This window comes from Astatotilapia calliptera, chromosome 13 (assembly GCF_900246225.1).
Source record: "Astatotilapia calliptera chromosome 13, fAstCal1.2, whole genome shotgun sequence".
NCBI lineage: Eukaryota > Metazoa > Chordata > Actinopteri > Cichliformes > Cichlidae > Astatotilapia > Astatotilapia calliptera.
In genome coordinates, this window is record NC_039314.1 from 7,648,171 (window position 1) to 7,661,077 (window position 12,907).

At 40.4% G+C, this 12,907-nt stretch overlaps 1 protein-coding gene across 1 annotated transcript; it reads left to right on the forward strand.

The window, feature by feature from the left end:
* The first annotated feature begins 252 nt into the window (after positions 1 to 252).
* On the forward strand, positions 253 to 10,882 carry fhip2a (FHF complex subunit HOOK interacting protein 2). Its single transcript, XM_026190465.1, has 18 exons — positions 253 to 325; positions 448 to 602; positions 1,590 to 1,668; positions 2,201 to 2,370; positions 3,392 to 3,496; positions 3,600 to 3,722; positions 3,847 to 4,068; positions 4,178 to 4,374; positions 4,549 to 4,663; positions 4,824 to 4,900; positions 5,001 to 5,193; positions 5,571 to 5,734; positions 6,316 to 6,462; positions 6,543 to 6,633; positions 6,794 to 6,937; positions 8,209 to 8,349; positions 9,402 to 9,505; positions 9,592 to 10,882. Exons 2-18 carry the CDS (start codon positions 558 to 560, stop codon positions 9,701 to 9,703), a joined length of 2,229 nt encoding a protein of 742 aa, XP_026046250.1. The 5' UTR covers positions 253 to 325; positions 448 to 557; the 3' UTR covers positions 9,704 to 10,882.
* Positions 10,883 to 12,907: the final 2,025 nt, after the last annotated feature.

A 12,907-nucleotide genomic window follows, 5' to 3' on the forward strand; every position in this document is an offset into this window, starting at 1 on the left:
GCAAGCATATAAACTCTGTCCTGCAGCGGAAAAAACGCCTAATTTCAGATGGGAAATCAGTGCATTATCAGGGAGAGTATTTATAGTTATTAATTAACACTTCACTTGAACTTATCGGTGGCTAAACCTGTGCCACTGAATATATGAAGCGAACATGTTTAACTGAATGTTGATCTCGGTTTGTTATTGAATTTATTGGTTTATAACTCAATTAGTATGCCTTGATAGTTGTCAACCATCAGAAGGGCTTGTTTAGTGCTCTCACGCCCCCTGGTGGTTGTCTCCATAACAAGCGTTTGGCGAAGGAAGTGCCACCGTGTCCAAAGTGAGCCTACGTTAACTCTCTGTAGACGTCTTGTTTACAGTACCTGTGCCAGGCCTGTAAAGTCCTGTTGTCGACAACGTGCTACGTGTTTTATTGCTTACATTTTTTTCTTTCGTTACAAGGGTCATTGTATGAAACCTCCAATCTGGATCGAGGTAGTAGCAATAGGAAGAAGAAGATAGAGGAATTCTCTAGGTCTTCTCGAGAGAAACTAGTCCAGTCGAAGAACAAAATGTTCTCCAAATTTACGTCCATTCTCCAGCACGCTGTAGAAGCGGTAAGTTTTTAACCGATGTTGATTTTATTTGTTGCCTGGCTTTTGTGTTACGTCTTTCTTTTGTTTTCCAGACACCATATATCACTACGCCAAACAAGGCTATCGTAGCTAATTGTTAAGCTAACCAATTAGCTTCGGCTAACGTTAGCGCTTTGTGTTTTTGTTGTCAGTTTGCTCATTCTGGTTACCTATGAATGTGCCTGAGTATGTGCCATGACAAAGTACTAAGTAGCCTTTTTTGTAATTGCAGCATGTCATCTGTCTGCATATAGCTTGGTAAACTGAGCTTGATAGATGCCGAGTTAGCTTATAATACCACCGAGATGCTAAGCTAACATTGTAGCTAGCTATCCCGTTTCAAACAGAAGGCTCTCGTCTTCAGGAGTGGTGTCAGAATAATTGGGTAACCGTGTTTGATATTGCGCAAACGCCTTAACGTTAATACCAAAGGGAACATGTGTGAGTTGTCCTCCTCAGCAGTATTTAAGAACTCAGTATTAGCATGCTATCACGCCAGGCAGACAACTAGCTAGAAACCAGTAATAACGTGTCTCAGCTCTGTTTTCCAGCTGTTTGAAACCACGCACAATACAGCCAACTCAAAGTGAATAACTCTGACTTCAAATGCGGTCAGACTATCAATCCACTTCTAAATAGCACTTACTGAGTAAACGTCCAAAATCAACTTACAACTCTGGGACATACTGTTATATTTGTTTATGTATTTTAAGTAGATTTCAAATAGTAAAACTCTCATGTTACCTGACAACGAAATCGTTTACGCCATTATAAATGTTTTTGCAAACTGCTGGGCTTGAAATGCGATCACATCACAATCAAGGTGTCTTGTAGCTGCACATGAGAACCATTTAGCACGAGAATATATTAATGTCTCTGTTTGAAAGTGAGTGATATATGTAGAAATGTAATTATAATCATTAGTCTCTCGATTATCATAAGCTCATCTTTTCAAAATTTATTTTTCAGCTTGCCCCTTCGCTGCCATTACAGGAAGACTTTGTCTATCACTGGAAGGCCATTACACATTATTACATTGAGACTTCTGGTAAGGACTGTCTGAAACAATAAGTTAGAATCTATATCTTGACATCCACACAGATTCATGTAGTGATTTTTTTTTTTTTTTTTGGGGGGGGGGGGGGTAAATCTTGTCACAAGTAGCTTTGTTTGGTTTTGCCTGATGTTCTTATGTTTGATGCTGTCATTTACTGCACCAATCTAATATCGGTGCGCATGTTAGAAGCTCCCCACTCTGTGAAAAGAAGATTAAATGGAAAAACTTTACTGTGCAGTCAAATGTAATATTGGCTGCCATCAAAATGAACTAATACTGTCCACACCACTGTCCACAATTGATGATCAAACTTTCCTAATTATGCAGTGTGTCAGAAAGATGACTGACATATTTTATAAATGTAACTACAAATGTGTTATGTTGTTACTAGCTGTGCTTCTGTATGTGAACAAAAAATGTGAAAAACAAATGAAGCTGTTGCATGGACTGCTAAAGATTGGTAAGGCATTTTCCCCTCATGTTTTTAATATTTCTCATATCTTTCTATGAATTTGCTTGTTAGATGACAAAGCGCCAGTTACAGACACCAACATCCCATCCCACCTGGAACAGATGCTGGACATCCTGACCCAGGAGGAAGCCGAAAGGGAGTCTGGAGAGACAGGACCCTGCATGGAGTATCTCTTACACCATAAGATCCTGGAGACTCTCTACACCTTGGGCAAGGCAGATGTAAGGCACTCATGCTTTTGCTGACTACATACAGGAAAGTAAACATAGAGTCCTAATATTGACACTATGACTATTTTTGTTATAATGAGTTGATGATTGTAATTCTCTCACTGATAAATTAAAAAACTTCAGCGAGAAAGTAGCAGGAAATGTACAGGTGGAGTTGAAAGTACAGGCCAGTTAAAATAGTTGATGGCTGCGTTAGCACAGCATTTGGCTACATTTCTAGTGAGGTGGAGGTCAGGTTATGTTGAAGGGTTTCAAAGGTGTTTGCTGTTACGAAATAGCTGTGGTAAAGATATGCTGCTAAACTATAAATATCCAGTTATTTTGGTTGTTCAATAGTCTGTTTGATTATTGTTCCTAAATATATGATAAGCAGTTTTTTTCTCTTCACTTAAAAAAAAAAAATCTAAGCTTAAGGATTTTTTCACTTTCCAGCTCTAACGATTAGTCTATAAACATTGAAGAGTGCAAAGGACAATTTGCAAGGCTTTAGTTGCTGGAGGTGAACATAAAACTCCCGAAAATTGCAGAGCAAGTTTCATGTCCTTCATTCAGACTGACATGTTGTTGTTGTAAAATACAAATTTACAGTAAATCCTTACTGCCGTGAAGACAGTGTCAGTGACTGGTCAGATTAACAAGAAACAACTGTCACAATATAGACGCCCATTTAAGTAACCTGACTGTCAAAACTAGTGTGCAGCACATAAATAGGCCTGTTCTGTCAGTGTTGTGTCAACGTCTGAATGAAGCTGTGGGAAACAGTCAAGGTTAAAGCTTTCTGTGTCTGGATGTCATTATGCTGTCACTGTCACAGACTGATGGAGCCAGAATTGGTCTGTTTTCTATGTGTGTAAATAGCAGTATTGTTGAATAGCAAGGTTGTGATTTAAATTGTGAGCACTGGGTCTATGGAGGTTGGTGTAGGCTGACACTTTCTGTCACGAGTAGTAACAGTAAATACAAAAACTGTCACTGGCATCATGAAGTTCAATAAATGGTGTTTTCCCACCAGTGTCCTCCTGGAATGAAGCAGCAGGTGCTCACCTTCTACACAAAGCTGCTGGCACATATTCGACAGCCCCTCCTGCCACACATCAACGTCCACAGACCTGTACAGGTGAGAAGTGCTGCAGTCTGGATTTCCTAAAAATATTCTGCTAACTGACACATTATGTAACTTGCTTGGATCTTGTTTTGTGACTGTGACGTGACCCTGTCAGAAACTGATCCGTCTGTGCGGTGAGGTGCTTGCTGCTCCTACAGAAAATGAAGAGATCCAGTTCCTTTGTATAGTCTGTGCCAAACTGAAGCAGGACCCTTATCTCGTCAACTTCTTCTTAGAGGTAGGCTGCTAGGGCACCAGAGATCTGCACAATTGGGGAAATATTTCACAAGCAAATATTTCTTCTTTTTTTTTTTAAGCACATCATTCAGAGAGTATGTCTTATCCTTGACGTTGTTTGTTAGAATAAGTCAAAGAGACCTGAGATAAAGAGCCCTGTGGCAACAGAAGGGGGGAAGGAAAACGCCTTGTCTCCAGACACTGGTCAGTCTCTGGCACAGGAACAAGCTGACCACCAAGATGAACCACAGGCTGCAGCTGCTGTCTCCACATCCAGTCCAACAAGTAACAATAACAGCAACAACTACAATCTGGTCACCTCCCTGCTCAACCTCACAAAGAGTCCTGTAAGTGTTCCCTGTATGAAGATGATTTATTTATGTATGTAAAGTCTTTCTCTTTTGAAGCTCTCAGTTTGAAATCATGAGCTGTGTCATATATTTTTCCTGTCCACAGGATGGCAGGATTGTGGTGAAGGCTTGTGAGGGCCTGATGCTGCTGGTCAGTTTACCAGAGCCTGCTGCTGCCAAGTGTTTGACTGAAAACACAGAGCTCTGTGAGCTTCTCACCGACAGGCTGGTCTCCTTTTATAAAGCCCTGCCACAGTCCATGGACCCCTTGGACATTGAGACTGTAGAGTCGGTCAACTGGGGGTAAATTTCTCAGTAAAACTTCATACTAAATAAAGTGACTCATAAATACTTATCTGCAGATCTGATTATTCCTGAAATAGTGTGCTCTGCTGAATACTATTTTTAGTGGTTTTATTATTTGATTTATTTGAATCCGTCCTTTAATACCTGTATTTTTTCTTCTCCCTCCTTTAGTCTAGATGTATATAACCTGAAGGAGGATGCTGCTGTCTTCACAGGGAAGAGGGCTCTCATCTCCTTCTTGTCCTGGCTTGATTACTGTGATCAGCTCATCAAGGAAGCACAGAAGGTTCTTACCCAGTGCTGACTCACTGTATTTTGATGACTCATATCATGAACAGACAGAATAAAAGAGTCTTTCCAAGGAAGTTTTTTTTTTTTTTTTTAAATAAATTAAATACACAAAAGGCTGAACAACATTTTTTTGTCTTGTCTTCACTGTCTTGCAGTCAGCAGCTGCAGTGATGGCAAAAGCAGTGAGAGAAAGATTCTTTGTTTCTGTGATGGAACCACAGCTTATGCAGACGTGAGGCCCTCTTTGAAACATCAATCATCATGTTTGTGGTCCTGTCAGTGTGCTACAGGCGTTGTCATGACTGCTGCTGTGGGTTTGTGCATTCATGTAGGTCTGAGGTTGGCATCCTGACCTCGACAGCTCTGCTGAACAGAATCATAAGGCAGGTGACATCGGAGGCTCTGCTGCAGGAGATGGTTTACTTCCTGCTGGGAGAGGAGAGAGAACCCGAGACTTCAGCTACAATCGCTCAGAATCCACTTAGACACAGACTCATCGAGCACTGTGATCACCTGTCAGATGAGGTTATTATACTGCATGCATCTTTACCACTATTTATTTCTGCAAACCCAACTCATTCAGGCCTTAATATTACACTTTTTTTATACTGAATTGTAGCTAATATCTTTAAAAAGCATAAATGGCCATCTGCCTTTCAAGGACTCTGAGTTCCAACGAAACATATGATTAACCCAAAGCCCATGAATTTTAATTAGTATCTGTAAGAGCCATTGTAGTCTTTTTCATCAAACAAAAGGCAGCTGAATCATCTGTTTGATTCTTCAGCAGTCGCTGCCTACTTTTCTGTTAGTGAGAAAACACTTAACTAGCTTAACTGCTTTTGCACTCTTTGCACTTATTGAATGAGAAGAGCCTTACTCCTTTCTTTGTCCCACCTCAGATCAGCATCATGACCCTGCGGCTATTTGAGCAGTTAATCCAGAAGCCCAACCAGCACATCCTCCACAACTTGGTGCTGCGCAGCCTGGAGGAGAGGAATTACCTGGAGAATAAACCACAGGAAGAGCGGGAGCCGCTCGAAAATGGCCAGCCTCATGATGCTGTGTAAGGACCCCCTTATGACCTTTAACCTCCCCTGAGCTGCTGGAAGTTGAAGATCCTCTGCACAAATGCAACAATTTTGAAATAAAACCAATGCATGAAGTAGCTGTGTTTTCAAGATATCTTATTACTTCTCATGCATAATTAGTGTGTGTTTTAATTGGTCAAATTCCTCTGAGCCTTGATTATGTAGGCTCACAAAAATGCAACTCGGCTAATTATTTACATAAATCAAGGCTGTGTGAGACTGAAACATAATGAGAAATAATTTGCATGTTTCTTCTTGTGCACAGTAATGAAAATCTCAATTAAGACGAACTCTCATGAGAGCTTCTTTCACTTGGTAATTGATTGTTTTTCATTCAGTAGCATTCAGTTGCTTGATGCATTAGTGTTATAATATATTTTCTCAAATAATCAATTTGAAGCCTTGAAGGACTTCAGTCTCACTGACAAATTATACAAAGCTCCAAGCTGCCACAGACACACAAAGGGCCATAAAATACTGTGATGCAGATGTGGGTTTTCTCAAATGCGCAGGGATCTGAGGCAAATCACTTTATGAATAAATGTTTTCTCTACAGAGATCTTGAGGAGGATCCACTGTTTGGTGATGACCTTTCTCCAGAGAGGAAGCTGTCTGGGTCTGACTGGCTCAGCACTTCTCCACCACAAAGTCCTGACCATTCAAAGTCTGAGGGGAAAACAGAAGTCCACAAGATCGTGAACAGGTGCGCAGTTTGTTCATGGTGATGCACCGTGCATCGCTCAGCTCAGCTCAGTTCTCACTGTTAAACTCTGTCACCTGCAGTTTCCTGTGTCTGGTCCCCGATGAGGCCAAGTCATCATATCACGTTGAAGGCACAGGATACGACACCTACCTCAGAGATGCACACAGACAGGTGAGAGTGCTGTAGGTTACTGTAAAGCTTGTGACACACTGGACAACAAATAGAGAAAAATCTGTCACAGTGCTCTCTGGGACTGTTTTGATCCCCTGACAGTGCTGCAGCAGCTCATTCTGTATTGCTGCTTATTATTTTTCTTCATTGTTATTCTCAGTTCAGGGACTATTGTGGCATCTGCCAGCGGTGGGATTGGAGGGGAAATCCAAAGCCTTTTGAGAAGTGTAACTTGGACATCCCGTTCTTTGAGGGCCACTTCCTTAAGGTTCTCTTCGACAGGATGGGTCGCATCCTAGATCAAGTGAGTGTAATCTGTACTGCAGTATTTTCATAATTCAGATCAAGTGCTTGCTGTAGTGTTGATATATGCATTAATTCCTTCTTACTCCTCCGTTCCAGTAAAGCAAGAGAAGGTTAAAAAAAAAAAAAGTTCAACTTTAGTTCTAATTAAATAAGTAGTGTAAATACAGCTGTCGAGTGAGATCCACACAAATTAAAATGAAACTAGTTGATTATTCAAACTGATTTAATGTTCCCACACTTCCAACAGTTATTAGATTTGCTGCTGTCAGAAAAAAATGAAACACTGCTGCTTGCAGTTTACTGTGAGTGATGCCTCTCATGTTGGGCTTACAGAGATTACAGAGATTTTCTATTTTGTTTGCTTAATAATGACCACTGAAAGCCAGAACTTTACGGTCATTGTGAAGATGACTAATAAAGATTCAAAGGAAATATTCACTCTTTGGAACATGGGTTTGTTTCAAATCAACACGGCCCTTCTGCTCACCAGTGTCCAATTTACATTAAACTTTTAATAATATGAAATTGTAGCTTCACTTTAAATACTTTTCATGATATGTAATTTTGTTTATTTTCAAAAATGGTCTGTCGACCCACTTTGAGAAAAAATATTAAAGACAAAATCATGATAATTTCCTTGCCCTTTCTTACCATCAGAATTAATCAGAATCTGTAATCTGGCACAGATACATTAAAAAGATGTCAGATAATTGACTAGTAAAAATATGAAACAAAATCTTATATTTGAGTACACACCGATAAAAAACTTCACAGTGCAAAAGACAACTAGTGAAAAATTCTCTGTGATATATAGTTGAATTTCACACTGTAAAATAAAGCGTGCACTTGAGTTTCAACAGCAAATTCTGAGTTATAAAAATGAATAAAACGTGATTTTCATGCTGGGTTGAGCAAATATAACAAGCTGTACCACAGAAACAACAATAAAATAAATTAGCTTCACATATCAAATACTTTTGAAGATTTAAAAGTTTACAGCACGTCGTATATATGTTCGGACCTAAAACTGTGACATTGTTGTTGCGAATCGGAGATGCTCAAGCAGAACATGAATGAACAGAATGACTCAAGTAGAGTTTGGAGCGTATTTAGGAAATCAAAACTAAAAGCTGTCAGTCAGTCGGTTACGTAAATAAACTCTCACTTTGTGTTGTTTTCATGTTGTTACTTATTGTGAAGGAAAATTTTCAAAACTCTTGATCAGATCATTTTAATTTATTTAAATCTTCTTGCCTCTCTGTCCTCCAGCCCTATGATGTCAACCTGCAGGTGACTGCCGTGCTGTCCAAACTGTCTTTGTTGCCACACCCTCACTTGAATGAATACCTGCTGGACCCCTATATCAACCTGGCCCCTGGATGCAGGTCCCTGTTCTCTGTCATCGTCAGGGTAAGGTGCCCATCTTGATTGTGCTACAGCTGCAACTTGCAATCTTGTTTCCTTTTAAAGTAGTTGACCAGGATGTGACCGCTCGAGTCATTTGTTGTCTTCAAAGGAATTTTGATGCACAAGACGGCGATTAGATGGACTCTGTCTGCTGTCACTTTGGGAATTAATGGGATTGAGTCGGCAATTACATGCAATCTGTTTGTGAAAATACGATGATTAACTGCGATTAATCGGTGAAAATATTTCTCAAATATTGACATAGTTGCTGCAAAATCACAAAGATGTTTGGCAAAATTGCTTTTATAAACATAACCAGTTGGAAACCAGTTCAGTCGAGTCCCCTATTGCAAGGAGGCATGTCTCAGATGAGAGGATTGTTGGAAACATGTTGTCAGTCTGTCTGGGAGTGACTGGACTCAGCTCGAGTCAGATTGTTTGGAGACAGTTTGCCTCCCAGTAGTTGCCCTGTACAAAAAATAAAAAGTGGTCACTGCAGCTGCTTGGAGTTGGACCCCAAATGCAAAACGATTTCAGTGCAACCCCTGGGCAACTAGCAATGTTTCTGGTTTCAAGGAGGTAGCTGTCCTCTTTTCATTCTAGTGTGACTGATCCATTAGAGTGTAATTATCTTATCCATCATTGATAGGAGACACTTCGTTGCCCAGAGCTCAAAGCCCAACTTTAATTTGTGTGCTGGGAGATTTATTACTTTTCTTGATTGATTAGTGCTGCTGCGTGCCATTTTGAATCTGGCTTCATGGTAATCTTGCTCACCCTGCTTCTTACCGGCTACAACACCAACTCGTTTTATTGTGGGAGTCAGTTCAAATCCATGAAATCTGAAGTGGAACACAATGTAAAAGTAGTTTTAGATAGTAGTAGATGTGATTTATTGCTGTTGCTCAAATTAGCTGCTGTGCTTTTGTAATTGCTCTGCATTCGTGTGTGTGTGTGTGTGTGTGTGTGTGTGTGTGTGTGTGTGTGTGTGTGTGTGTGTGTGTGTGTGTGTGTGTGTGTGTGTGTGTGTGTGTGTGTGTGTGTGTGTGTGTTAGGTGGTTGGAGATCTCATGTTGAGGATTCACCGTATCCCAGACTTCACACCCAAACTCTTGCTTGTGAGGAAGAGATTATTAGGCATGGAGCCAGAGGGCATCACGTACGTACTTCCACATGATTCTGGGTCGTATGTTCTGAGGTGACTTTCAGGGGATATTCTCACCTTTCTGTTTGCCCTCCCTTTAGTATCGACCACATGACCTTGCTGGAGGGGGTGATTGTGCTGGAGGAGTTCTGCAAAGAGTTGGCAGCCATCGCCTTCGTCAAATACCACGCAGCTGCCTCGTCCTCGCCGTAATCGTCCTGCTGTTCGTCCATCTGCCTCGACCGGGCAGACAGGTCAGGATGGAACTGGGCTATTGGAGGTGCCGTAGTACCGGTGGCACAGGGTCGGCAAAATATTACCACTAACTGTTCATCTCTGTCAGACTGTTAAAGCCCACACCGACGGGTGTCATCACTCCCCTTCCTCTGACCTCTCGGGCTTCACTATAAAACTGTCTCAGTCTTGTTTTTGAGCACAGACAGACACTGTCCAGCCAGCAGAGGAATAAGAGGAGGAGAGAGGTTGGGGTGCAGAGAAATGTTCACTGGACTCTTTTGAGCCTCTGCAAATTTTCTCACAGCCCCATCCTTCCATCTTTGTTTTTCACCTGCCAAAAGATGACAGCCCTGTAATTTACTACATCAAGGACGAAAGATGTTTGTGTATTTATTTTCTGTTCCATTACCACCCATCTGTAAATGTCATTGCCTTAGTGTGGACTCACACCTTTCAGTTAAAGAAAACTGTTTCCTTTTGAAACATTTTTTTTAATCTTTACCCCTCACATCGTTGTCTGTTTGAAGACAAGCAGAATCATCATGTGCGTATATGTACCTGTAGTTACATCTAAAGAGCTGTAGTGTTTGAAGATGCTGCGCTCGTGTTTTAAATGCCAAGTCATCGTATTTATTTGTCTGCTTTCAGGTTGCCTTTTTTTTTAACTAATGTAAACAGTCTGTGTAATGACTGACTGAGAGGATCCTCTTTAGTGTTCATTTTCTTTCCTCAGTTTGTAAGTGCTTCGCTCTGAAAGCTCATCTGTAATCACCGTCATCCAAAGATATCACCATCCGTCGCTTTTTGTTAAATGAAAATGGTGAATTTGCAAATTCTGCCAATTTGCACATGGACCTTCATTGCACTTGTTACATTATAAGTTCATTGGTTTGTCGAGACGTCTTTGTGCAGACTGCGTATCCAGTGTTGGAATTTTCATACACCAGTGTTTGATATATTTTAAGACATGCTTGTTTTATTTGTGTTTGCACGCTTTCTCTATAATTATCGATTAATTTATTTGATCCATTCAAGGGAAAACATGGCGAAACCAACCCTATTGATTTTATTTATCAGTCGTAAATAGGACTTGGGGCATGCAACACAATGTTTTTCTTCCTTTTGTTGGCTTATTACATTTAAAACTTTATTTTGGGTTGTTTGCATCTACAAGTTGTAAACAGTTGAACCACATTTGGATTTCAACTTTTCCTTTTTTTTTTTTGTCCAATGATTCCCAAGAACCACGGTAAATTAGATTGGAGGAAACCCTTTAAAAGGAGTCCTGTTTTCAGTTAGGAAATTGTTGGAGTAGTTGTAGGAGCTCTGAGCTCCTTCAAAGGTTATCATGACTTCCTACAATGTGTTGCGTTTACTTGCAGTGTTACTTTTATATCCAAATCTTGAATGGCAAGGAAATGTACTCGGTGCTGTGTATTGTTGGGGCGGATTATGTGCTCGTATGTTGTGCGGATCTCTCGGGACGTGAAATTAAGCGTCTCGGCTCACAGATCAATTATGAATTACAAAAAGGATTTGAATTAGTCTGTATCAATATGCTACTTAATGTAACTTTTGTTGCTTGTGTGTTCCCAGTGTGAATGTTTCCGTTCTATGGGATGGTCTTTGAGCACTGAGTTTGATTTAGTTGCGTAACTTTGCTGTGGAGAATCATTCATTGAAGCCATGACTCGCTGGTCTTGATCCTTTGTTTTTGCACCCATTTCCTCCTGGCCCCACCTCGAAACCATCACTTAAGCTACATTATGCAATTGCTTGCAATGAATCAAATTTGCACATCGTCTTCATCAATGTTTTTAATATATAGTTACACATCAAAAAGCTTTTTTCTCTTTCTTTTAAATATTTTGTTGCGTGAACCAAAAAAAGAAAAGTCGAGGATGTCAGGAGAGTAACATTTCTACTTTAATTTTAAACCTTTGTTTTTGAACCTGTCAATTGTTCACACTTTTTTTAAATCAACCGTGTTTCCAACCTTTTCTGTATAGTTGTATATTGTAAGTGTACACTAGCAATAGATATACTAGCTGGTGTAAATGCATGCTTCTACATTATTTTTTAAAGGCAGTCCAGCCATCTGTGACGATTTCTCTGCTGTCAGCACTTTGGTCTTTGGAAATAAGACGCCTTACTTCACACTGTGGATTTCTGAGGGCTCCTGGAATCAGTGTGGAAGGGGGTTTCTGCTTCTTTGCAGTCTGTTGTAATCTTACTATGCTTCTCTTATGTTATGTGGGCTTGTTTTGGTTTGTGAAGATATACAGGACTCTGTGTAGTCAAAACTCTGATGCCAGTTAATTTCATGTCTTGTCATCTTAGACCAATCACTGTATCATGTTGATCACTGCTCATCTCTTAAATAGGAAGAGTGTTCTACTTCCATCTCATTGGGGTTTCATTCTGTGATTGTGCGATGGCTAATTTAAACAGGAAAAGGTGCACGCTCGCGCCTCCCAATGCTTCAGAATACCGAGAAGCAATCACTGCAGTATTGTGCGCACTCAGAGGCATCGGTTGATTTATTCCTCATCAGCTGTCTTCATCACTGCTCTTATACACACAAAAGGTTTCATTCAGGACAATATGGTTTTGACATTCTCCGTCCCAATTAAAAAAAAACAAAACAAAGTTCCTCAGCAGGAGATGTGGTCATTCTTTGAACAGTTCGTTGTGTTTCATCTTGTTTTATTACAAAAGTTCTGTACAGTGAAACAAAAACACACAAAATAACCATTTTCTTTCAAACCACAAATTCTATTCAGTAATCCCCTTTCAAAGTAAGATTTCCAATGTGAGAACTGAATGCCCGCAACATGTAATTTTCCTATGCAAACAGCCCTGTAGGACGACATGAATAGAGCAGAGAAACCATCGGGTGTGAAAATGACCTCGCTTGCCAGCGAATAGCTGAACAGAAGTGGGCATGGGAACTTTAGCCTCTGTCAAATTCTCTTTGGCTTCAAGCCTGCCATGCTCAGTCGTCCGACTAATTCTGCAGAAATGAGTGAATAATCTCACTCTCGGGGCACAGCAATGGATTGTATGACAGGTCCAAAGTCATGTGAGGTGGTTGGAAATAAGTAAAGCTCCCTTTTTGCTGTGCATTCACTTTGTTTTTTAAAATCAGCCATGGAAGAGGAGAGGCACTATGGTGCAGAA

Excerpts from the sequence above, each read along its gene's own strand:
- fhip2a (XM_026190465.1), top strand. The coding sequence starts at position 558 with ATGTTCTCCAAATTTACGTCCATTCTCCAGCACGCTGTAGAAGCG. Across the intron at positions 2,371-3,391 it reads ACACCTTGGGCAAGGCAGAT|TGTCCTCCTGGAATGAAGCA; the intron begins GTAAGGCACTCA and ends TTTTCCCACCAG. Across the intron at positions 6,634-6,793 it reads TCAGAGATGCACACAGACAG|TTCAGGGACTATTGTGGCAT; the intron begins GTGAGAGTGCTG and ends TGTTATTCTCAG.